Here is a 26,184-nt window from a genome sequence, read left to right as displayed (position 1 = left end):
GTGGCGCTGGCGCGAGTCCGTGTGCCGGAAACATGGATCCTGTCATGCGGAGCATCCGCTATATAATCCAGGTGATCTGCCTGTGTCTTCATCCCCACCATCATCATCATCATCACTGGCTCAAGATGCCCCTCAGTTTAAGCCTATCATGCCATTTAGCTCGCTGAGCTCACAGCAAAAGCCTGTTGCCCCTCATTAGAGACACAATGCATGCTGGGATACTATTTGGACTTTATGCATTTAGTGCACTTTTTATGACCAAAATTAACCTTTCAAATTGAAATTTCTAATGCATTGGAGTAAAAATGTGGGAAAATCAGATCCAAAGCAATATGTTGCTCAAATTGGGAGCTCAACAAAAAAGTGGCTCCACAAATGTTTTTTTCACACTTTTGGAGCCAAGGGTAGGGTAAGGGTTACTACCTTTTTTAGTAAAAATTTGGCTCTTCATTTTACACCCTCTTGGTTTTTGTGTGTTTGCATTTGCCAGATAGAGTTGCATGATCTTACTTTTCATATTCCTTCGCACAGATTCTCTGGGATTAGGGATGCATGATACACTGGCCACCATATCGGTATCGGCCGATACATGATCGTTTTTAATGTTACTGTGATCAGCCCGATAATAACATTTGGCCGATATATTAAAGCTGATAATGTATTATTTCCTTCAGCTGAGACGCTTCAGATGCGCACTGTTCAACATGATTGGGTTTTAATTGCTTGAAATATGATTGGAATCATAAAAAAAGGAAAATACAGTAAAGTGCAACATGTCTGACATAAAGACTACATATAATTATAATGAGAAAGATGTGGCTTTAATGGTGAGACTTCTGTTTTTGTAAAGGCTCAGGCGCTCAAATTATGTACAAATATGGAATTAGATTTATCAGCAATATATCGGTTATCGGCTTTCAAGTGTAAAGAGTTATCGGTGCATCCCTGCGTGAAATACACATAACTCGGTGTATGTGCAAAATGCATGCAACTCAAAGCTAGATTTTCACTTCTGCTGTGATGAAGTGCAGCTTACACTTTTTTACTTCTCTTTTTTTTTTGCTGAAATGTTTGCTTGGATCCACCCAATGTTATGGCATTTTACACAAAATGGATTATTTATAACTACACATGCAGCGTAACGGGTGAAGTGACTGCAGTGGGTCACGACTCTCTGGGGCCGTCGTGGAACTCATGTACTCACTATTAGAGTCAAGTCATCTTTATTTACAATATAGATTCAAAGCAGCTTTACAGAGAAAACAGGAAAATGATGCAACTGTGTGTGTGTGTGTATATAGCTGTTTTTTGATGTTTTAAAGTAAAGTACGTACTGTAATATAATAGTGTATACTTCACAGTATTCAGTAAATACTCTTACTCTTCAAATGATCATTAGGGCTGTCAAACGATTAATCGCGATTAATCACATCCAAAATAAAAGTTTGTTTTTACATAATATGTGTGTGTACGGTGTATAATTATTTTCTATATATAAATACACACACATGCATATATCTTTAAGAAAAATGTGTTATTTATATATAAAATATTTATATATAATATAAATATATATATACACAGTATATACATGCAAATATTTCTTAAATATATACATGCATGTGTGTGTATTTATATATAGAAAATAATTATACACCGTACACACACATATATTATGTAAAAACAAACTTTTATTTTGGATGCGATTAATCGTTTGACGGCCCTAATGATCTCTAGACCCCAAATCTGTCATTTGATGTTCTGGATCGAATATGCAATCCAGTGCCTTTATGTTCAGGGGTTATTTTACCCATAATGCAATTGAAAGCATTAGGAGAGCACATTGAGCCCTAGCTTCCCACTTCTAGCGTGGGTGTGTGTGTGTGTGTGTGTGAGAAGTGTAACAGCTGATAGCCTATATATAGAGTGCTCCTGGTTCCCCGTCTCCATTCAGACGTTCCCATTCGATTCCCCTCAATGAATATGGATGTAATACAAATCCTATATTTATTAAAAGAACAGTGAACATAAGTTTACAAGTGGTTAATTAATAAAAAGAAATGAAGTGCCACAAACCTGTATATTGAACTCTTTATAGTTTAGGTACATTAAAGCAGAACCCAACTCTATACTTCAGATGCATACGACGAGTCGACAGGGTTTTGATGCGAGACGAGAAATTGATGCTGTAAATTGGACGAGTCGCACGCCTTGATCAAACACGATCAGGTTATTTTATGTTTAAGATAAAACACATAAATCTGTCAGTATTCGCTGTAACACGGAGACTGCAGGCCTGTGAGCAGTGGAGGAACGCTAATACTGGCGTTGGGTGATTGATAAATGAATATGGATAAAAAACGATTCGTGGCCTTTGAGAATCGATCTTGAATCGACCACATAAAAAAAGTGATGAATCGAAAAATAGATGTCTTTGCCCCCCCGAGTGCCCCCCCCCCCCCCCCCCCCCCCCGGCTGGGTTCAGGGCTGGGTTGGCATGGGGGGGGGCAGTGTGTGGATTGTTCCCAATTGTTCTTCCCGCCGCTTGTCTTGCTAACTGGAGCATGTCGTGTGTGTGTGTGTGTGTGGGGCTTCGACGCCTGCAAACACAGCGGTGTGACCAACGGGTGCATCGTATCACATGATGGGCCCCAATAAACCATCATCCCCCAAAATACACTGCACAGTTTGAAATAAGGAAGTGATGTTGCATCGTTTGAGGCGCTCCTGCTTCTCAGTGTCCAATAGGGAGAGCGCTGTTAAATCGGGGGGGTTTATTCGGTTTTTCTGTGTTTTCCGTTTTCATTTTTCTGTGTTTTCATTTAATGGATAAATGTTAGTAATCAAAAAGCATGTCTAATATATTCTTACAATTTAACAACTAATAGTTTAACAAATAATTTTTAGGACCCAATAAAATACGTTTTCCTAAATTCCGTTTATATTTTGGCTTTTTTCCACAGATTTTAACTCAAAAGCAACATCCAATCATTGAGAGAATAGATTGTCTAAATGAATGAATAAATGAAGGGGGGAAAACGGCTCAGAGAATCTGGATTCCATTTCATCAGTTTAATTCAACTTTAATAATCAAAATAAAGCTTGACTAATCAATTGAAGTCATGAAACTTTAAAAATGTAATAATGAATTATTATTATTATTATTATTATTATTATTATTATTATTGTTTTTACAATAATAGGTCCCTTTGAAATGTTTTCAGAAATTCTGTGTTGTATTTTTTCCGGATTCATGTTTGTATACAAATGTATTATTAAAAGCGGTGGTAATAAAATAAAAGCATGCATTTATTCTTTTCATTTATAATCTTTTATAATGTAATTTAATGAATATTAAATAATTCCTGCACAACAGAGGTTGTTAAAATTACCGGTAGAAGAAAATCATCGCATCATCACCCCCCCCCCCCCCCCCCCCCCATGTGACCCTGCTGCCGTCTGTCTGCGCAGGACACACACACACACACACACACACACACACACACACTCTTTTGTCTGATGGCTTGTGTGGAGGCGGGACACATGATTGGCTGTTATTGTTCCTTATTTTATCTGTGTTTTTTACCCCACTGGGGGTCAAAGGTCAAGGTGGCTGTCATGTTGTCTTGTTAAGTTGCTTGTTTCGGTGTCATTGTCTGTCGATCAATCTGAAAGCCGGACATGGAAAAGGGCACGTCGGTACTAGTGGAACGCATCACAAAATTCACGGTTCGGATCATTTATGGTTTTTGAGCCACGGAGAGGATCCTTTTTCAGATCAGAGAGAAAAAATAAAAATAATATATATATTTTGTATATCGCTGTGCGCACAGATAATGCTCCAGTTCTGATTTTCACCTCTTCCACTTTTAAAATTGTTTGAATGTGTAAATTGGCAAGACAAAACGCGTCCAAATTATAAACTTTCACTGTGTGATGGTTAAATTTAGCAGTTAATCCGCGAATCACATGCGTGCGGACCAACTGCGATCCCTTCCACCCCTAATATATATATATATATGTATGGGGGGGGGGGGGGTGTAACTTTGCTTTTCATTTATTACTTAAAGCTCACTTGACTTCGACACCACATCTTAAACTACTAGCCTAACAGATAAAGTTCAAACATTATTAAAAACAATGTATAAATGGTATAGTCCGTGCGGTTCAACTGCGATTCGCCTTTAGGCTTCATCTGTGTGTGTGTGTGTGTGTGTGTGTGTCCTCAGGCCCTCCTGCTCCTCCCTCCCTCTTCCAGCCGCCGCGCCGGCCCGGCTTGGGAACGGTGGGGAAACCGATTCGCCTCCTGGCCAATCACTTCCAGGTGCAGATCCCCAAGATCGACGTCTACCATTATGACATTGACATCAAGCCTGAGAAGCGACCCCGCAGGGTCAACAGGTGAGGCTAACTAATCTGCATATATATATATATATATAATATAATATAATAATAGCAGTATAATATGAGGACAAAGAAATATGAAAAGTAATTCTGTATTATACATTTAAGGCCAGACAAGTAATTTGTTGAGGTACATGTATATATTAAACAAAAGATTTGGTGCTCAACTATTATCTTATCACTGTTGAAAACAATTGTGGAAACTGTGACGTATCTGTTCTCTATGTGAATATATAGTAAAGTGTAATTTATTCCTGTGATCAAAGCTGAATGTTCAGCATCATTACTCCAGTCTTCAGTGTCACATGATCCTTCAGAAATCACTCTAATATGAGGGTTTGATGATCAACATTTATTATTATTATTATTATTGTCAACATTGGGAACTGTCATGCTTACCAAAAAATCCTGATATATATTTTTTATATATATAATAATTGTATGTATATAAAACATCTTACTGACCCAAAACTTTAGAATAATACTGTATTTATTTAGGGTATGTATTTGTGGAAATTGAAAACAGTAATGCAGCTGTAATTAGCAATGAGTTTAAGTAATTGCATGTATTAAAGTTTGTGTTATGCTTTATTCATAGAGAGGTGGTGGACACGATGGTGAGACATTTCAAGATGCAGATCTTCGGGGACCGGCAGCCTGGTTACGACGGCAAGAGGAACATGTACACGGCGCATCCGCTACCCATCGGGAGGGACCGGGTAATGAAAGCAGGAACACATGTGACCCAGGATCACAAAATTAGTCACGAGTCGCACGGGTTTATCTGTGGCGATAACAATACATTATATGGGTCACAATTATCCATTTTTCTTTTATGCCAAAAATCATTAGGATATTAAGTAAAGATCATGTTCCATGAGGATATTTAGTCAATTTCTTAACGTCAATATATAAAACATTTAGTTTTGTGAGTGAATGCAGCACAATCGCCAACATAAATGCACAACTTTAAAGGAGATTTGATCAGTATTTAGTTTTTTTTGCACCCTCAGATTCCAGATTTTCAATAGTTGTATCTCGGCCAATGGAAATCTTATTTAATCAGATTATATATAAATCTCAATTTAAAAAAAAATTGACCCTTGTGACTGGTTTTGTGGTCCAGGGTCACATATGTTATACAGTGTATTATTAAAAATAAAATAAATTAAAAAGTATAAAATACTATATCTGGGGAAAATGTATTTAATATTTTAAAATAATTTAACTTAGACATAGGCTATGATTTTAAACCCAAAACACACCATTAGATTATTGTAAGACACATATGAGAAACACAAATAGAATAAACAAAAGTTAATTTCCTGATTTCTGTCCGGTATTTACAACAAAAATGGAAATAGTCACATTTTTATCTTAATTTTTTATAATAATTTTTTTTGTTTTACTTTTCACAGACTCACAACAGTTTGCAATGCACGAATTAATGAAATAGTGAAGCTTCAGTTCTATTCGTCAGCACATTTTCCCTCAGTTTATCATTATATTATTGTCATATATGACCCTATATGAAATACTGTATCTTCTATTGACGTAGAGTGGATGTGACCTCCACTGTTGCAGGTGGACCTGGAGGTGACGCTGCCGGGCGAGGGCAAGGACCAGACCTTTAAGGTGTCTCTGCAGTGGGTGTCGGTGGTGAGTCTGCAGATGCTCCTGGAAGCTCTGTCTGGGCATCTCAACGAGGTCCCGGAGGATTCGGTTCAGGCTCTGGATGTCATCACTCGTCACCTGCCCTCCATGCGGTAAGACCGTCTCACACATGACGGGTTTGGGTTAAAACCAACTCTGGTGCGACTGCTCTGTTAGTGCGGTTCATCTGAATAAGCCCAAACCCACACAAGCGCATTCTCTTCCAAACACACTCTGGTGCGGTTCGACTGAAATATGAATGCAACATTGAGCAAAGACTAGGGGTGTGCCGGTTTCAGAATTGGCGATGACGGTTATGACGTGAGTCAAATGTGACGGTTCGTAACATAACCGTCGGGGGGGTCTGTTGCGACGTTTGTCTGTATAGGACAACTTAGTTTGAATAAAGGAGCAGACACTTGATCGCCTAAAGTAAAAAAATAATAATAATCAATGTTATCGATAAAGATACGCGGATGGGGTTTTATTTCATCCGCAACCGCACTCATCATCTGCACCGTTTTTGTTTTTTACCAAATTTCAAAGCCGCACCCGCCCGTGTGATTGTTTTGCGGTCTATGGACGATGGAATGCTCTGCCGATGCGAGCCGCAAGAAAGCCCTTGTCTGTTCTAGAAAGGATACAGCACAGATATTTAATGCTAGTGTATGAGGCATAGGCCTACGCTGAGCTTCATTCATTTACGATGAGATGCGCTCTAGTTCACAATGCAATGCAAGTGAACGCGGCGCACCAGCGCCAGTTATTATATTGTCTGCTATATCTGCTATTTATTAAATGCATGCAATTGGTTGATGAAACATTTATTAAAATTAAGATACAATTTGTACAAAACGAAATTCGTTTTAAAGAAAGGCTTTTAACAATAAAATACAAGTGAACGCGGTGCGTTGGCGCCTCAATGTCATGGTTATTATATTGTCTGCTATATCTGTTAACAATTGTTTTTAATTAGTATTTAAACATTCTCTATGATAAAAAATGTTTGTAAAAAATATTTTAATAACACGGTTTTGGCGGTTATAGTTCTAATGACGGTGTTCAACTATAACCGTCGGTCTCACGGTTATATACTAACCGTCACACCCCTACTTAGACAAACCAAAACCAGGACGTGATGATGTCACAAGATGGAGTGATTGGAGGAAACTTTGCTTTCCCAAATGATTTGTTGTTTCGAAGCGCTGGTCAGAACAGTGTAAAACTCAGCGCAAACATGCATAAAAACACCTTTTATTGAAAGTGTAATCCATTTAATGCAATTAACAAATCGACTATTAAGTGTAATATGTTATCTTATTAAATCGTAGGTCTTGTTTTGTTTGTTTTATGGTTAATCACACCAATAAGACACTTTTAATGACAACTCTTCCTTTTTATGTCATTAAATATCCACAAATTTATAACATTGATCCGAGATACAGATATATAGACGCACGTTCATGAGTTTACAGAGATCATAATTTTAATTCTGAAGTGAACTAATCCTTTAAACCTGACAGTGTGATTGCTAAGCGAACCAGGACTAAATGTGTAATTTTCTTGAAGTGTGAACACACCCTACAGTCTTGTGGTTGACACGACCGCGTTGGCTCCGTGTGCTGCAGGTACACTCCCGTGGGTCGCTCCTTCTTCTCTCCACCAGAGGGATACTATCACCCGCTGGGAGGAGGGCGGGAGGTGTGGTTCGGCTTCCACCAGTCGGTCCGTCCAGCGATGTGGAACATGATGCTCAACATAGATGGTGTGTTTTGTCTTCTGAAGCTTTCTATGTGTTACTAATCATTTGTTAACAACTTCAATGAGCTCATTTTTTTCTGCCTTCAATTATTACATTGTTTAAATTTAATACATTTATAGCTAACTATGATTTTGCATGTGTACATTTCTGAAGTGCATAACCACTGTAAGCTGTGATGTGGACTTCTTCTGTAAAGCTGCTTTGAAACTGTGTATTGTGAAAAGCGCTTTACAAATAAATGTGAATTGTATGTAATTGAACTATGTGTATATTGCGCATTTATTTATTTTTTGTTTTTCCACACACTCCAGTGTCAGCTACAGCCTTCTACCGAGCCCAGCCTGTCATCGAGTTCATGTGTGAGGTTCTGGACATCCAGAACATCAACGAGCAAACCAAACCCCTCACAGATTCACAACGTGTCAAGTTCACCAAGGAGATTCGAGGTGAGGACTGGAGCAGGGTCATTATGTCATTTATTGTTCAAAAGTTTGGGGATTGTATGATTTTTTTATAAAAATGTCTTTGAAGAGGCTCTTCTTGCTCATCAAGGCTGCATTTTATTTGATCAAAAATACAGTAAAACAGTAATATGAAAATACAATTTATTTATTAAAGTACTTTCAATTGTAATATATTGTAGAGCTGCACAATTACCAATTGTCTATTAAACTTTTGACAAGTACGATCACAGCGAACATTGGGATCTGAGTTGGCGCTGCCGCTGACCCAGAGAGAGCAGGTGTCATATATAGGTATGAAACAGCTTCACAAACAGTCTTTTTTTTTTAACCACACAGTATCATTATTTCTGTCTTGCAATCATTAATAATTAAGTTTATAGTCGGGATATAAACACTGATGTTTACAGTAGCGATCAAAATAGAGTAAATCACCTTTTGAAAGTAACTTGACGCTTCAAATTCAATTTCATCGTTACACCAGTAGGTGGCGACAAGTGACTGTTTGTCATTGAATCATTCATTCAAGAGATTCGTATAAAAACACTGATTCATCCAGTTATGAAACAAGTGAAGTCTTTGAGTGAGTCATTGAATCATTCACTCAATCTGATTTTTATTAGTATTTTAATTAGATATTTTGAAAATAGACTGCAGAAATTATAACATTTTGAACCTTTAGTAAAGCACACGTTATTTTGTTTAGTTGTCTGTTCAAAATCGAGATCTCTATTTTAAACAAACAAACACAAACAAAAATCATAATTCTCAATTTAATCCAGAATTGTGCAGTTCTAATATATTGTAAAATGTGTTTATTCCTATGCAAAGCTGATGTTCAAAACGCTTGTGCTGCTTCATATTTTTTTTGTGAAAACTTACTTTTTTTTTTTCAGGCTTCTTTGAATAGAAATGGAATATTTTGTAACATTATAAATGTCTGTGCTGTTGCTTTTGATCAATTTAATGCATCCTTGCTGATTAAAAGTATTATTTTTTTTATTTTTTTATTTTTTTTAAAGTTGCACTACATCAAGGGCCAAGACTGCTTAAATTCTGGTTGTGTATTGATTGCTGAGTTAATATCATTGTGTGTTTAGGACTGAAAGTGGAGGTCACACACTGCGGGCAGATGAAGAGGAAGTACCGTGTGTGTAACGTCACGCGCCGCCCAGCCAGCCATCAGACGTTAGTGTCTTCAACATTCTATCAGTGTTTGCATTATAAAAATGCATTTGCATTATGATTATTTACCCACCAGTTACATTTGCTCTGCGTGTTCCCGCAGGTTTCCTTTGCAGCTCGAGAACGGGCAAGCCATGGAGTGCACCGTTGCCCAGTATTTCAAACAAAAGTACAGCCTGCAGCTCAAATACCCCCATCTGCCCTGCCTCCAGGTGGGGCAGGAACAAAAGCACACCTACCTGCCCCTCGAGGTAACACTTGCCCATCATATGAGGTGCTTTCACATATACAGAAATGAATGTGATAACATAAAGTCTTGTTTCCTCCATAAAGGTTTGTAACATAGTGGCGGGACAGCGCTGTATAAAGAAACTCACAGATAACCAGACCTCGACCATGATCAAAGCTACGGCCCGCTCAGCCCCAGACAGACAGGAAGAGATCAGCAGACTGGTAAGTATTATTATTATTATTATTATTATTATTATTATTATTATTATTAGGGATATATCGGTATATATATCGGCCACCATATCGGTGTCAGCCGATATTTGTTCAGTTTTAATGTTATCGTTATCGGCCCAATGAGATGCGCACTGTTCAACATGATGGTTTTGAATCGCTTGAAATATGATTGGAATCACTTCAAAAAGGAAAATACAGTAAAGTGCAACATGTGCAGCGCAAATCTGTCATATCGGCTACATAAAATAATATTGAGAACATCATAATTGTGTGATTGGGACACGGCTTTTAATGATGACTTTTGTTTTTGTAATCAGGCTCTCAAAATTGTAAAAACTTTGGATTTATATTTATCGGCCAATATATCGGTTATCGGCTTTCAAATATGAAGAATTATCGGTTATTGTTTTTCGGCCAAAATTTTCGTATCGTGCATCCCTAGAATTTTTTTTTTTTCAGTCGATAAATAATGGGTTATTTCTTACATCTGAGACACTTCAGATGTGCACTGTTCAACATGATGGTTTTGAGTTGCTTGAATTATGATTGGATTCACTTCAAAAAAGGAAAATCCAGTTCAGTGCAACATGTCGTATCGGCTACATAAAATTTTAAAACGAACATTATAATTGTGTGATTGGGACACAGATTTTAATGCTGAGACTTGTTTTTGTAATCAGGCTCTCAAAAGATGTACCAAAATGTGGATTTGGATTTAGATTTATCAGCCAATATATTGGTTATCGGCCTTCAAAATAAAAAAATTATCGGTATCGGACAATTTTTATATCGGTGCATCCCTAATTAATATACAGGAATGTTGTAGTTAACTAGATTCAGAATGTAACTTGACTGTTTTCACCACTAAAGCTCCTATTAATCGTTCCAGGTCAAAAGCAACAGCATGGTGGGCGGGCCCGACCCGTACCTGAAGGAGTTCGGGATCGTGGTGCACAATGACATGACCGAGGTGACGGGGCGGGTCCTCCCAGCGCCCATGCTCCAGTACGGGGGCCGGGTGAGTACTGACACTGGGAGGGACTGTAGCAGGGTGAGTACTGGGGCTCGGGTGCGGGTGTGTGTGTGTGTGTGTGTGTGTCGTGGGGTGAATGGACTAACCCAAGGAATAATGATCAGACTCTACGGGTGTGTTTCAGCTCAACTTCTCAGATGAGGTTGAGGAACTCAAGTCTAGATCATTAGTAGTGTTCATCACATAGTCTCTTTGCTGTTGCTTAAAGTCCCCCTGTGGTGAACATCAAGCTTGTCTTTTTAATCTGCTTTAAGACAAAGCATGTGTAAATTCATAAGTCGACAGCATTGCTGAGTATTTCCTCCTTAAAACTGCAGTGAACCAAAGACAGTCTCAAAAACACGCTTTGAAATCGCTGGTGTTTCTGACGTCACAAACTACCTTGTAACCAATCAGATCAACGTGTGATCGTCAACCAGTGGATCTCTGAGCTGAGCGAGTGAATGGAGGCGGGGCTCATTTGCATATTCATAGAACCGCGCATACTAAATGAGGCAAGGGTGTCGAGTTACATTCAAGATATTTTAAGGCATTCGTTTTTTCGAGGGAAAAACCAATTTAAATAAGCCATTTTGGTGACAAATTTATTTTAAGGGATACATTTATTGATTACACTTGAAATTGAACTTCCACAAATGGATATGAGATGTTACTCCTCAGTAGAGAAGCAGCATCACTGTTCATCTGAATTTTGGGCTTTTCTTTAACCTCCCAGTCGAGTCTGAACCTCATTCCTGTGATATAACCTCTTGAGTGATTGCTCTCTGTTCGCAAACAGTGCCGGTTGTTTTGCTTGGGCTGAAATACTTGTATGTAAAGGGATCTGCAACATCATGTCTTTGCTATTAACATTTACTAACCACTGTCACTAACTTATACTGTGCATTAAATGTGTGGGCAGTCAATATTGTCACTAATTAATATAATGAGCTTAATTTAAAATCGAGTTACTATTATCACTAACATCTTGTGTGCATGTTATAAATACTTTTAAATGAAAGGAAATAATGTGTGCTTCAGTCTTCAGGGCTTTTCTTGTTAGGGTATAATATCATTTAATATAATATATAATACATATAATTGATTATATTTATTATATATGAAAGTATTTGATTATAATATTTTTGATTTGTATTATAATTGATTGTATTTTAATATAATATAATTGATTTATATAATTTTTTTAATTTGATTTAAAAAGAAAATTTGGTTTTATTATATTTTATCATATTACATTTGGTTATATTATATTTGATTACTTTTATTATATAAATATATTTTATTAATTTATATATTCATTTAAAAACATCTGGAATATTTTCTGTTGACCTTTTAATAGTTTTTCATAAACCCTGAACACTGGAGCGATCATTTACTGTATTAAATTCAAATAACTCCTATATTGACATTAAATAAATGTTATTGCATTAGTTACTTGCTTCATGCTTAACCTTTACAGCTGATTTGTACTGCATTTCTAGACTAAGTTCTTTATAACTCTTACATTATTAAAACATTCTGTGTTTAACCAATAAGGAGGTTGGGAGTGGGTTTTTTCTGCACATGCTGCTTTCTGGTAATACGTGTGTTCAAGTCCTCCTGGGAAGCTCGTGCGCACGAGGTGGGAAGTCGTGTTTAGTCGGAGTAAGATGGTGGAGTGCTTTCTCTTAATTAATTGCACTAAAATACAGCAAGGTTCTTAAACTCTACTTCTAGAAAATGAAGAACAAAGAAATGTGCACCAGGTGGTGTTAATTTATGAAGCCACTGCAAACTTTACCGTCACATATTACGTTGTTATATTATAATGCCATCATGTTCTGTGCAGACAGTCAGCTTACTGCGCTGTAAACAGAAGCCTGACGATATCACTGCTAAATACCTTTAAAGGGGTGGTTGATTATGATTTCACTTTTCTAACTTTAGTTAGTGTGTAATGCTGCTGTTTGAGCATAAACAAAGTTACAACGCTCAAAGTTCAAAGTAAAGGGAGATATTTACTTTTAAAGAAATCGCTTTTTAAGGACTACAACAAACGGCTGGTAGAGACTACACCACATTCCTCCCGGGATAGTGACATCACCAACCCTAGAATTTACATAAACCCCGCCCCCAGAACACGATTTATAGATTATCAAGACAGAATATGCTAATCAATGATAAGCTTCATAAATTCATTCAGAAATGTCCTGTTGCTTCTACATGTTTCACTTCTTCTAGAGTCTCTCCATCGTCTGACTCCAGTTTGAACATAAAAGACTAAAAGTTTTTTAAATTTCCAGTGTGTGTGTGTGTGAGGTAAAAGGACACTGTTGAAGCTCCGCCCCCTGCGCCGGGAGCAGCAGCTCATTTGCATTTAAAGGGACACACACACAACGATGCGTTTTTGCTCACCCTCAAACTTTAACATGCTATATAAAAATATCTGTGGGGTATTTTGAGCTAAAACTTCACACACACACTCTGGGGACATCAGAGACTGATTTTACATCTTGTGAAACCACTCCTTTAAGTATTGTGGTATTCCGCCATGTTGCTCACTAACACGCCCCCAACTCGTAAAGATTGGGGCTTAAGGAAAATCCCGAGCTTCCCACTGGATTTATAGCATTGTGGTGGCGTTCATGTGCATTCAACTTGTAAATACGATCTTTACGAGATGACTTGAACGCACTATTAGTCCAGGCCTGCAGAGATGGGTTTGATGGGTTGTGTTGGGTTTGATGGTTTGGCGTGTTGGGTTGAGAGCCGAGGGGTTCACTAAGAGTGTAGGGACTCTCTCCTCAGAACAAGACGGTGGCCACACCCAACCAGGGCGTCTGGGACATGAGAGGGAAGCAGTTTTACGCGGGTATCGAGATCAAGGTTTGGGCCGTGGCCTGCTTCGCCCCGCAGAAACAGTGCCGAGAGGATCTGCTCAAGTAAGGAGCACTCTCAACTCTTTCCTAACGGCAGGGTTCATACAAAGTGCTTGAAGTACTTTAATCTTTTTACAATTTAAATCCTTGAGAAAACCTGAAAACGGCCACATTTATGAAAAGGCACTTATATATTGTCTTTCAATAATTCAAGCATTTTTCGTGAAAGTAGCGTTTAGTGCTAATTTATTTGCATTAATGAAATTATTATATGAGTGTGATATTGCTCATATAAATATCCAAGTAAATGATACAGCTTTCATTCTTCAGCTCAGTCATATATTAATGGGAGAAAAAATCAGTTTGAAAGAGGAGCGCGATATCTTTGTCATATCCTTTCAATGATTAAAGTTACCGCAGTCATTGCATGTGTTGCTCTTTATTTGTACCATTTTGTTTTTATTTTTATTAATCTACTTACTTTTTTAGAATTTGAAAGATAATAAAGATATATTTGATAAGCGAGATCTCTCGTTGTAGTCCTTTAGCCAATAAAGTAGTGCTTAAAGTCTTAATTTAATTTTACAGTATCTGTACGAACCCTGTTATTGCCTTTTTATAATGTGCTTTGTTTGTCCATTGTTTACACCTGTTTTTCATCAATGATAATATATACGAAATGAAAAAGACTGAAGATTATAATTAAAAGACACAGTTTTCCTCCAACATTGTTGGTTCAGCTTAAAGTAACCTAGATGCCTTGATTTAGTTTGAGACTTAAAGTTAACTAAAAATCTGGTTTTAGTTTCAGTTAACTAATAACCCTGGTCAAGATGAGCTTTGTTAAAGTTCCCTCAAGTTGTTTCAAACCTGTATGAGTTTCTGTCGTCTGCTGAACACAGAAGATATTTTGAAGAATGTCGTAACCCGACAGTTGTTGGACCCCATTGACTTCCATAGTGTTATTTTCCCACTGCAGAAGAAAGAAAAATTCATACAGGTTTGAAACAACTTGAGGGAGAGTAAATGATGACAGAATTTTATTATTTTAGTGAACTATTCCTTTAAGGATTCTACGCTGTGTGTTTTTAGGAGTTTCACTGACCAGCTGCGCAAGATCTCCAAAGACGCAGGGATGCCGATCCAGGGCCAGCCTTGTTTCTGCAAATACGCCCAGGGCGCAGACAGCGTGGAGCCGATGTTCAAGCATCTCAAGATGTCTTACGTGGGACTACAGCTCATTGTGGTCATTCTGCCTGGGAAAACACCGGTCTATGGTAAAGAGATTGGAGGCAAAGACATTAGGGCTGGGAATCTTTTGGTACCTCACGAATCGAATCGTGACAAATTTAAAATCGATTCTCGATTTTTGAATCAAATTTCAATCCGGCATGTGCATTTTGATTGTAGTTTACTGTTTTGTGTTACTTATTTGACTGCGGTAGACCGTTTAATAGGTCTAGAAGGGCAAACAACCCTATTGAATTAAATGGGAACCTTGAAATTTAGTTTCTCTTCCCATTTTTAGTCAACCCAATGTTATAAAACAAACGCCCTTTAAGCTGACAGCAATCATAACTCTTCTGTAATAAAGCAAGGCAGGCAATTTTTATTTTATTTTTTATATTAAAAATAGGAACAAAGCAAATTACAAACAATAGGACACGTATAATAGAAAAATATACAAGTTTCAATAAACTTTAAGTTTTTAAGGTGCAGTAGCATAGGTTTATTTAACATAAAGTAAGAAATACTACCAAAATTAAATAAAACGCTGTATGAATTATATTTAAATTTATTCATAATAAGGATAAAAAAGTGAATCAGTCAAAAGCAGTGTTTTTATTTACATTAATGAAACGTATTGCCACAGTTTATGAGGCTGCTGTCTCTTTAAGAATGAATGCACGGATATAGTTACACATCTGGTTTTCTCCCATTTGTTTCCGATTTGAGTCCTCACTGCATTGAGTCCTTGTTTCGCTGCTTATTGTCATTAACATCATTAACGTTAACTAACTTTAAGTAGTATTGTGAATTGATTCAAATCGGTAGAAGATAGAATCGCGATTCATGTATGAATCCATTTTTTCCCGCACCCCTAAAAGAAATCTCAGAGGATTTGACACTAAAGCTGAAGCTGTTGTTGTGCGTCTCCAGCGGAGGTGAAGCGTGTCGGAGATACTCTGCTGGGAATGGCCACTCAGTGCGTGCAGGTGAAGAACGTGGTGAAAACGTCCCCTCAGACGCTGTCCAACCTCTGTCTGAAGATCAACGCCAAACTAGGGGGCATCAACAACGTGCTGGTGCCACATCAGAGGTGGGTTTTGCTAAAGGTTTGTTTATGATGCTGTAAAGGCTGTTATGTTGTCTATAGTACTTCATTTTCATTTCAGATCTTTGAGTTGCAGTTTTTTTTTCTATTGTGATTCAGATTGAAACATCATAAGTAAATGATGAGAGTGTGGCCCAGACAATGCTTGCATAAAATATAAATTTAAAAAAAAAACTACACATCACCTAGCAACAGGATTGACTATAGTAGGCTTTAAAGACCATATTATGCCCTTGGTGTTTTCAGGCTCTACTAGAACAGGTTTTCCAGCTTGAATGTTGATTATTCTCCTCATATTCTCCATTGTTGCGGTTCCTCTGTTCCCGCGCTGCGTTCCAGTCCAAAATTGTCATGCCCTTCACTCGCTAACTTCCCTCCGTCTCCTTCACTCGGATGTACGTCATTGCTTACGTTGCACGAGTGCCCACTACTGAGTGAAACTGCGGCGGGCTGAACTGGAACGTCCTAAGCACTTGATCACTTGGAATCAGCTATGGAGTTGATTCATTATTTACATTTTTTTTCCTTTAAGAATTAGTTTAATGCAGCAAATGTTTATATGTGTGTTTCGGTTGTTTTGAATAAAACAATATATAATTAATATATCATAGAGTTGTCTGGTTTGATGGTGATTAGACGAGATCTGTGGTGACGTCACAATCGTACTGCATTGTGGGACATATAGGTGCCTGAAGCGTACATATGAAGTAGACTCGCTCCCTCGGTCAAAATCGAGGGAACGAGGGTCTGTCCATATAAACTTCCCTCGTCCACTTCACAAGTGGAACGCACTTCAAAATGGCGGCAGGGATTCCTCCGAGGGAAGTTCGCAAGTGCATGTCTAAAAGTGGACTGGAACGCAGCACCAGTCTGTCAGTAACGCTCTGTTTACTTCCTGTCTCTATGAAGCCCCTCCTTCTGAAAAGCACACTGTGCTCTGATTGGTCGGCTGGATCAGTGTGTTGTGATTAGTAGAGCACTTCGAGTGTGTTTGGGAAATGTCCCGCCCCTTACCATAACCGCCAGTTTAACACACTACTAACTAACTCAACCAGGCCCCGCCCCTTTATTCTGCGCATTAATTATTATAATGAGGAATATTGACAACATGAAGCATAATAGGTGCTCTTTAATGCATCGAGTAAGGGAAACTTGCCGTGTGTTTGTTCCCCAGGCCCTCGGTGTTCCAGCAGCCGGTGATCTTCCTCGGGGCCGATGTGACGCACCCGCCGGCGGGCGACGGGAAGAAGCCCTCCATCGCTGCAGTGGTGGGCAGCATGGACGGGCACCCGAGCCGGTACTGTGCCACGGTGCGGGTGCAGACCTCACGCCAGGACCTGTCCCAGGAGCAGCTCTTCAGCCAGGAGGTCATCCAGGACCTCACCAACATGGTGCGAGAGCTCCTCATCCAGTTCTACAAGTCCACCCGGTTTAAGCCCACGCGCATCATCTACTACCGCGGGGGGGTTTCTGAGGGCCAGATGAAGCAGGTGAGTTACAAGAGGAGGCTGATTAACACCACTACTCACCCAGAAATGTACATTCTGTCATTTACTCACCCTGTTTAGTGTTCATTGTATTTTTAATGAAGTCTGAGAGATTTCTGTCCCTTTGTTGAAAGTCTGTTCACCCAAAAATGTGGAAGCTTGTTTCCGCCACAGAACAAAAAATAAAAAGATAATTGCGACTTTTCTTTTTCTCACAATTGCGAGTTTACATCTCTCTTTATCTCAGAATTGCATGATATAAAGTCAGAATTGCGTGATATAAAGTCAGAATTGCGAGATATAAAGTCAAATTGTGATATAAAGTCAGAATTGTGTGATATAAAGTCAGAATTGCGTGATATAAAGTCAAATTGTGATATAAAGTCAGAATTGTGTGATATAAAGTCAGAATTGTGTGATATAAAGTCAGAATTGCGAGATATAAAGTCAGAATTGTGAGATATAAAGTCAGAATTGTGAGATATAAAGTCACATTGTGATATAAAGTCAGAATTGCGAGATATAAAGTCAGAATTGTGTGATATAAAGTCAGAATTGCGAGATATAAAGTCAGAATTGCGAGATATAAAGTCAGAATTGCGAGATATAAAGTCAGAATTGTGTGATATAAAGTCAGAATTGTGTGATATAAAGTCAGAATTGCGAGATATAAAGTCAGAATTGTGTGATATAAAGTCAGAATTGCGAGATATAAAGTCAGAATTGTGTGATATAAAGTCAGAATTGCGAGATATAAAGTCAGAATTGCGAGATATAAAGTCACATTGTGATATAAAGTCAGAATTGCGAGATATAAAGTCACATTGTGATATAAAGTCAGAATTGCGAGATATAAAGTCACATTGTGATATAAAGTCAGAATTGCGAGATATAAAGTCAGAATTGCGAGATATAAAGTCAGAATTGCGAGATATAAAGTCACATTGTGATATAAAGTCAGAATTGCGAGATATAAAGTCAGAATTGCGAGATATAAAGTCACATTGTGATATAAAGTCAGAATTGCGAGATATAAAGTCAGAATTGCGAGATATAAAGTCAGAATTGTGTGATATAAAGTCAGAATTGTGAGATATAAAGTCACATTGTGATATAAAGTCAGAATTGCGAGATATAAAGTCAGAATTGCGAGATATAAAGTCAGAATTGCGAGATATAAAGTCAGAATTGCGAGATATAAAGTCAGAATTGCGAGATATAAAGTCACATTGTGATATAAAGTCAGAATTGCGAGATATAAAGTCAGAATTGCGAGATATATAAAGTCAGAATTGCGAGATATAAAGTCAGAATTGCGAGATATAAAGTCAGAATTGCGAGATATAAAGTCAGAATTGTGTGATATAAAGTCAGAATTGCGAGATATAAAGTCAGAATTGCGAGATATAAAGTCACATTGTGATATAAAGTCAGAATTGCGAGATATAAAGTCACATTGTGATATAAAGTCAGAATTGCGAGATATAAAGTCACATTGTGATATAAAGTCAGAATTGCGAGATATAAAGTCAGAATTGCGAGATATAAAGTCAGAATTGCGAGATATAAAGTCACATTGTGATATAAAGTCAGAATTGCGAGATATAAAGTCAGAATTGCGAGATATAAAGTCAGAATTGTGTGATATAAAGTCAGAATTGTGAGATATAAAGTCACATTGTGATATAAAGTCAGAATTGCGAGATATAAAGTCAGAATTGCGAGATATAAAGTCAGAATTGTGTGATATAAAGTCAGAATTGCGAGATATAAAGTCAGAATTGCGAGATATAAAGTCACATTGTGATATAAAGTCAGAATTGCGAGATATATAAAGTCAGAATTGCGAGATATAAAGTCAGAATTGTGTGATATAAAGTCAGAATTGCGAGATATAAAGTCAGAATTGCGAGATATAAAGTCAGAATTGTGTGATATAAAGTCAGAATTGCGAGATATAAAGTCAGAATTGCGAGATATAAAGTCACATTGTGATATAAAGTCAGAATTGCGAGATATAAAGTCACATTGTGATATAAAGTCAGAATTGCGAGATATAAAGTCACATTGTGATATAAAGTCAGAATTGCGAGATATAAAGTCAGAATTGCGAGATATAAAGTCAGAATTGCGAGATATAAAGTCACATTGTGATATAAAGTCAGAATTGCGAGATATAAAGTCAGAATTGCGAGATATAAAGTCAGAATTGTGTGATATAAAGTCAGAATTGTGAGATATAAAGTCACATTGTGATATAAAGTCAGAATTGCGAGATATAAAGTCAGAATTGCGAGATATAAAGTCAGAATTGTGTGATATAAAGTCAGAATTGCGAGATATAAAGTCAGAATTGCGAGATATAAAGTCACATTGTGATATAAAGTCAGAATTGCGAGATATATAAAGTCAGAATTGCGAGATATAAAGTCAGAATTGTGTGATATAAAGTCAGAATTGCGAGATATAAAGTCAGAATTGCGAGATATAAAGTCAGAATTGCGAGATATAAAGTCAGAATTGCGAGATATAAAGTCAGAATTGTGTGATATAAAGTCAGAATTGCGTGATATAAAGTCAAATTGCGAGAAATAAACTTGCAGTTCTAACTTTTGTTCTCAGAATTGCATGTTTATATCTCGTAGGGCTGGGCGATAAAACGATAACGATAATTATTGCGATATAATTTTTCTCGATAAAACGATATCAAGAGTTTGATAAATGTTCGATAATGTTTATGCCCCAAAAGCGGATCGAAACTCATTTGAAGCGCGCGCCACACAGACCATTTATCCGCTAAACGCCATTTATCTGCCATTTAACGTCCAAACGGCAGCGCAGCGCGAGCTCACTAGAGCAGATGCGTTTACTCTGATCGCTCTCGTCACGAGATCCAGTGAGAAGCGCTTGAGTTCAGCGAAGAACACAAATGTCTCAGTGATTTAAACCAGTTTAAAGGCAGATGAAACAGCACTGACAATCAGGAGAAACACTGCGCAACGATACAGTCAGGAGGCTTTTCCGTCTACAAACTCCCATCATTTACCATGGATTTACTGTAACGTTAGCCTAGTAATATTAACTGCACCATGAAATGTGGGATATACATATTGAATTGAATTGTATTATATTATTAATGTAGACGATGTATTAAAGGACTGATGTAATATAATTACAGTATTTAATAATGTATTTAGGCTACTGTTTTTCATACAAATACCATAGAAACCATAAAGTTACATTTTGCCATGATAGTGAGGTGCTGTAGGCTATCCCTGGTTTCATCTGTGGTTATCATGATCTAAATGCATGATACTGGATGACCAATGGTTAAGTTTAATAAAACTCAAACAGTCAGAATATTACATTTTACCAAATAAAAATTAGCACATGCAGAAACTAAGAAATTAATTGTCCAATAAATATATATTTATTTTGTTAAGAAAAAATGACAAATGTTTGAATGTTCTACCTCAGATTTGTGAAATGTTCACCAGTTTGGCAAGTGTTTGTCCTGATATGTTCTGACAATAAAGAGTAGTTTAAAACCACAATTAACACTCTGGTTTATACAACTTTCACTTAGGAGCAAAAATCTGCCTTTAAACTTGAAAGAAATAAAGATTTGACTTTTATCGTGATAATTATCGATATCGACTGATATAAAAAAAATATTATCGTGATATTTTTTTTTTGGCCAAATCGCCCAGCCCTAATATCTCGCAATTCTGACTTTATATCTCGCAATTCTGAGAAATAGTAAAAATTGTGAGATTTAAACTCGCAATTGTGAGATAAAAAGTCGCAATTATCTTGAAAAATGTTTTATTCTGTGGCGGAAACAAGCTTCCATACAAAACCCTCTTCAAAATGTTCATAAAGCGATTGTTAAATAGAGCTGTATGAGCAGAGTGGTTTAATCTAAGTCTTCTGAAGAGATACGATGACTTTATTATTATATGATGAACGGATTTAATTTTAGGCTTTTATTCACATTGATCAGTGAACACAAATGAACATAAAGCGATGCTCAACCATACTTTATGTGAAGAACGAACCTTCTGTTTACTATATTTGAATGCTGTAAAAATCGCTCAGGTTTCATTAATGACTTCATTTGGGTTCTGGAGATGAACAAAAGTCTTATGGATTGTTTTTAATGACATAAGGGCGAGAAAGCGACAGAATTTATTTATTTGGGTGATCTATCCCTTTAATCCAGACTCCAACTGCAGTGATGATTTTGTTTGAATGTAATTTATTCGTCTTAAAATCGTTATTTCTTCTTTCGTTTTCCTTCTTCGGTTGATCTTGTTAATGGTCTTGTGCAGGTCGCCTGGCCCGAGCTGATCGCCATCAGGAAAGCATGCATCAGTCTAGAAGAGGATTACAGACCCGGGATCACCTACATCGTAGTGCAGAAACGCCACCACACTCGACTCTTCTGCTCTGATAAAGCCGAGCGGGTGAGTTTACAGATGCTATTCACTTCATCTACTCTGTAGTTTATGATGAGCACTGTTAAAGGCAGGGTAGGTAGGATTTTTCTAAAAAAAAAAAAAAAAAACTTCCAAATTTGTTTAAACTGTCTATATACCAATACATAATTAAAATGTAAGTACTCTGAAAAAGAGAGTATAAAAATCGAGTGACTGTAGACCTCTCACGACTGTTGTAAACACAGCTCATTATTTCCATTCACTCCACCCCCTCCCTTCTGAGCTCCTTCCAAAGCCACGCCCCCAAAACACATGAACGCGCGACGCCAAACGCTCAGTCTCAGCTGGAAGACGCATTTATTATTTACCTGAGACGAGTGGAGAGGAGCGCAGTACATGCAGTGACATCATGTCAGAATCACATGTAATAAAATACCTAACTTTATCACTATAAATATAAACAAATAAGATTTCTTTCAGTACTCACTATCAAGCTAGCATATCGATACTGGTAAAGTTTAAAATGTACTTTGTTTGATTCGGTAACGAGCTATATTTATAGGTAACGAGCTATATTTATAAGGCAAAGCTAAAAACAGGTTGCATTGATACACGTTTTTCCATTACCATCAGTTACACTGTGATGAAGGTGAATTTCGTGTAAGATTCATAACATATACGGTGTTTTGCGAGTTTCCATGATGAAAACATTGTTGACTCTAATGAGGACTACACTCCGGAGATAAGTACCGCTTCGTCGGTTCGAGGACAGGTCCGGGGTCGAGGGCGAAGCAGAGGAGGTCGTTCAGGGTCCGAGGAAGTAGTTTTTGCCTTGTTTGCCTTCGCTGACTGAATATGCAGGTGCTTTGAGTTTTGAATGCTCTTTCTCTGCCATAATTTTACTCTTCGTAGGTTCTACGCCTCTCTCTTGCACTCCTCAAATCAAACGGGTGCGCGCGCATATGGGCAGATCTTGTAGCAACAGGGGTGGTTGCCATGGTTGCGAGAGTGAGTTACAGTCGCCCAAACCAATCAATTGTTTCGTCCCGAATTGAAATAATGAGCTGTGTTTATTGCAGATTAAAAGGTCTACAGTCACTCGATTTTTATACTCTCTTTTTCAGAGCACTTACATTTTAATTATGTATTGGTATATAAAGACAGTTTAAACAAATTTGAAAAAAAGTTTTTTATAAAAATCCTACCTACCCTACCTTTAAAGGATGAGTTCACTTCAGAATTAAAATTTCCTGATAATTCACTCTCCCCACGTCATCCAAGATGTTAATTTCTTTCTTTCTTTCTAAGGTTTTTGAGGAAAACACTCCAGGATGTTCCTCCATATAGTGTCTTCAATGGGGTCCAACGGGTCGAAGGTCCAGATGTGAGTTTCAGTGCAGCTTCAAGGTCTCGACACGATCCAGCCGAGGAATAAGAGTCTCATCTAGACAAACCAGCGGACATTTTATAAAATAAAATCAACATTTATATACTTTTAACCACAGATGCTGGTCTTGCACTCGCTGTGATGCGACACACATTACGTGATCAGGTTGAAAGGTCAAGCGTGACGTAGGCGTAAGAACAGACCCAGTGTTTACCAAGAGAACGTGCAAAGACTGAGTCAAACGCCATTTACAAAACAAGTAAATAAATAAAAGGTAAAACAACGATGTCGGATGATTTTGAAGTGTGAGGAGAAAATGAGAGGGAGATTTTCACCCTACTCTACATTTCTGACCCGGAACACGCGTGACCTTTCAACCTGATTACGTAACGTATCACAGCGAGTGCAAGACCAGCATCTGTGGTTAAAAGTATATAAATGTTGATTTTATTTTATAAAATGTCCGCTAGTTTGTCTAGATGAGACTCTTATTCCTCGGCTGGATCGTGTCGAGACTTTGAAGCTGCACAGAAACTCACATCTGGACCCTCGACCCGTTGGACCCCATTGAAGACACTATATGGAGGAACATCCTGGAGTGTTTTCCTCAAAAACCTTAGAAAGAAAGAAAGAAAGAAAGACATGAATATCTTGGATGACGTGGGGGAGAGAAAATTAAAAATTAAATTCTGAAGTGAAGTCATTCTTTAAGTGTGTTCAGAGCAACTATATAAACCAAGGACTGATAGCATTTACTGCATTCACTTCCAAATCTTGCATTCAAGTTTCTTTGCCTCGCCTCAGGTGGGGAAGAGTGGGAATGTCCCAGCAGGCACTACAGTGGACAGCACCATCACACACCCCTCAGAGTTCGACTTCTACCTGTGCAGTCACGCTGGAATCCAGGTGAGCCGCAGCCCGGCTGCTGATTCGTTGAATTATCCAGAGTTTGTACAAGGTGCTTAAAATACTTGAATTTCAAAAAGTCAAATTCAAGCCTGGAAAACCCTTAAAAACAGCAATATGACAGAATAGGTACTTCAGAAGTGCTTGAATTATTGGAAGACATTGTATATATAAGTGTTTACATTTTTTTTTAATAAACATGAAATATTTTAATGCAAAATTAACGCTGCTGCCCGTCTGATACATATGCTACATATGATACACTTGCTTGGAATAATGAGAATAAATTCTTATGTAATAATATAATTATATGTAAATGTTTGATAAGTGAGATCTTTGACTGTAGTCCTTGAAAACCAAAAAAGTAGTGCTTAAAGTCCTGGAATTTCATTTGACCGTGTCTGTACGAGCTCTGATTATCCAGTTGTCCATTCATGGCATTTCATGCGTTTGCGTTTCCTCTTCCTCCCACAGGGCACGAGCCGCCCGTCTCACTATCACGTCTTGTGGGACGACAACTGTTTCACTGCCGACGAACTGCAACTGTTGACGTACCAGCTCTGCCACACATACGTGCGCTGCACGCGCTCCGTCTCCATCCCCGCTCCTGCGTACTACGCCCGGCTCGTGGCCTTCAGGGCCCGCTACCACCTCGTGGACAAAGACCACGACAGGTACGTCCACACCAAAGCAGGAGGTGCTTGGGAAGTTCAAGGGAAAATGAAAATTAGCCCATGATTTACTCTCCCTCAAACCATCCTAGGCGTACATGACATTCTTCTCTCAGACGAACACAATCAGAGTTATATTAATAAACACCCTGACGCTTCTGAGCTTTATAATGCCAGTGGATTGCAACCATGAGTATGAAGCTCAAAAAAGTGCATCTATACATAATAAAAGTGCATCTATACATAATAATAAGAGTGCATCTATACATAATAAAAGTGCATCTATCCATGATAATAAGAGTGCATCTATACATAATAAAAGTGCATCTATCCATGATAATAAAAATGCATCTATACATAATAAAAGTGCATCTATACATAATAATAAGAGTGCATCTATACATAATAAAAGTGCATCTATCCATGATAATAAAAATGCATCTATACATAATAAAAGTGCATCTATACATAATAATAAGAGTGCATCTATACATAATAAAAGTGCATATATCCATGATAATAAGTGCATCTATACATAATAAAAGTGCATCTATACATAATAAAAGTGCATCTATCCATGATAATAAAAATGCATCTATCCATGATAATAAAAGTGCATCTATCCATGATAATAAAAGTGCATCTATACATAATAAAAGTGCATCTATCCATGATAATAAAAGTGCATCTATCCATGATAATAAAAGTGCATCTATCCATGATAATGCACTTTTATTATGATGCATGGATGCACTTTTTTGAGCTTCAAACTGATGGTTGCAATCCACTGGCATTATAAAGCTCAGAAGCGTCAGGGTGTTTATTAATATAACTCTGATTGTGTTCGTCTGAGAGAAGAATGTCATGTACACCTAGGATGGCTTGAGGGAGAGTAAATCATGGGCTAATTTTCATTGTAAAGTGAACTACTCTTTAAAAGAGGACCTACGAAGTGTTGATTTTGTTTGTGGGCTCTACTAGAATAGGTTTTCATGCACGAATGTTAAAAAAAAGCAATATTTTTTTCCATATTTGACATAGTTGCAGCACCTCTCCTCCCAGTCTGTCAGTAACGCTCTGGTGAGTTAACGCACTGCTTAACCACCCAGTACGATGCATCGTTGTAGAAACTAACTAG

General features: G+C 37.7%; 1 protein-coding gene across 9 annotated transcripts in view; it reads left to right on the top strand.

Moving 5' to 3' along the window:
- The window catches only part of ago4 (argonaute RISC component 4), a 31,800-nt gene that overhangs the window by 2,161 nt on the left and 3,455 nt on the right, over window positions 1-26,184 (top strand). Inside the window, exons 2-19 of one of the 9 annotated variants that reach the window (XM_079878895.1) lie at window positions 4,230-4,401; window positions 5,003-5,123; window positions 5,989-6,170; window positions 7,686-7,822; window positions 8,131-8,265; window positions 8,503-8,574; window positions 9,381-9,468; window positions 9,569-9,716; window positions 9,799-9,918; window positions 10,820-10,981; window positions 13,736-13,884; window positions 14,914-15,098; window positions 15,982-16,141; window positions 17,331-17,646; window positions 21,975-22,109; window positions 24,274-24,375; window positions 24,850-25,049; window positions 26,088-26,184. The exon at window positions 26,088-26,184 is cut by the window's right edge and continues 869 nt beyond it. In XM_079878895.1, coding sequence (XP_079735021.1) covers window positions 4,230-4,401; window positions 5,003-5,123; window positions 5,989-6,170; window positions 7,686-7,822; window positions 8,131-8,265; window positions 8,503-8,574; window positions 9,381-9,468; window positions 9,569-9,716; window positions 9,799-9,918; window positions 10,820-10,981; window positions 13,736-13,884; window positions 14,914-15,098; window positions 15,982-16,141; window positions 17,331-17,646; window positions 21,975-22,109; window positions 24,274-24,375; window positions 24,850-25,049; window positions 26,088-26,130 — 2,627 coding nt within the window. In that variant the 3' untranslated portion in view covers window positions 26,131-26,184. The remainder of the gene's footprint in view (window positions 1-4,229; window positions 4,402-5,002; window positions 5,124-5,988; window positions 6,171-7,685; window positions 7,823-8,130; window positions 8,266-8,502; window positions 8,575-9,380; window positions 9,469-9,568; window positions 9,717-9,798; window positions 9,919-10,819; window positions 10,982-13,735; window positions 13,885-14,913; window positions 15,099-15,981; window positions 16,142-17,330; window positions 17,647-21,974; window positions 22,110-24,273; window positions 24,376-24,849; window positions 25,050-26,087) is intronic. The other 8 variants (XM_079878894.1, XM_079878893.1, XM_079878892.1 and 5 more) reach the window with 8 other exon arrangements.

This window comes from Squalius cephalus (assembly GCF_949319135.1).
Source record: "Squalius cephalus genome assembly, chromosome: 8".
Classification (NCBI taxonomy): domain Eukaryota; kingdom Metazoa; phylum Chordata; class Actinopteri; order Cypriniformes; family Leuciscidae; genus Squalius; species Squalius cephalus.
This window is presented reverse-complemented; position numbering and strand designations above follow the sequence as displayed.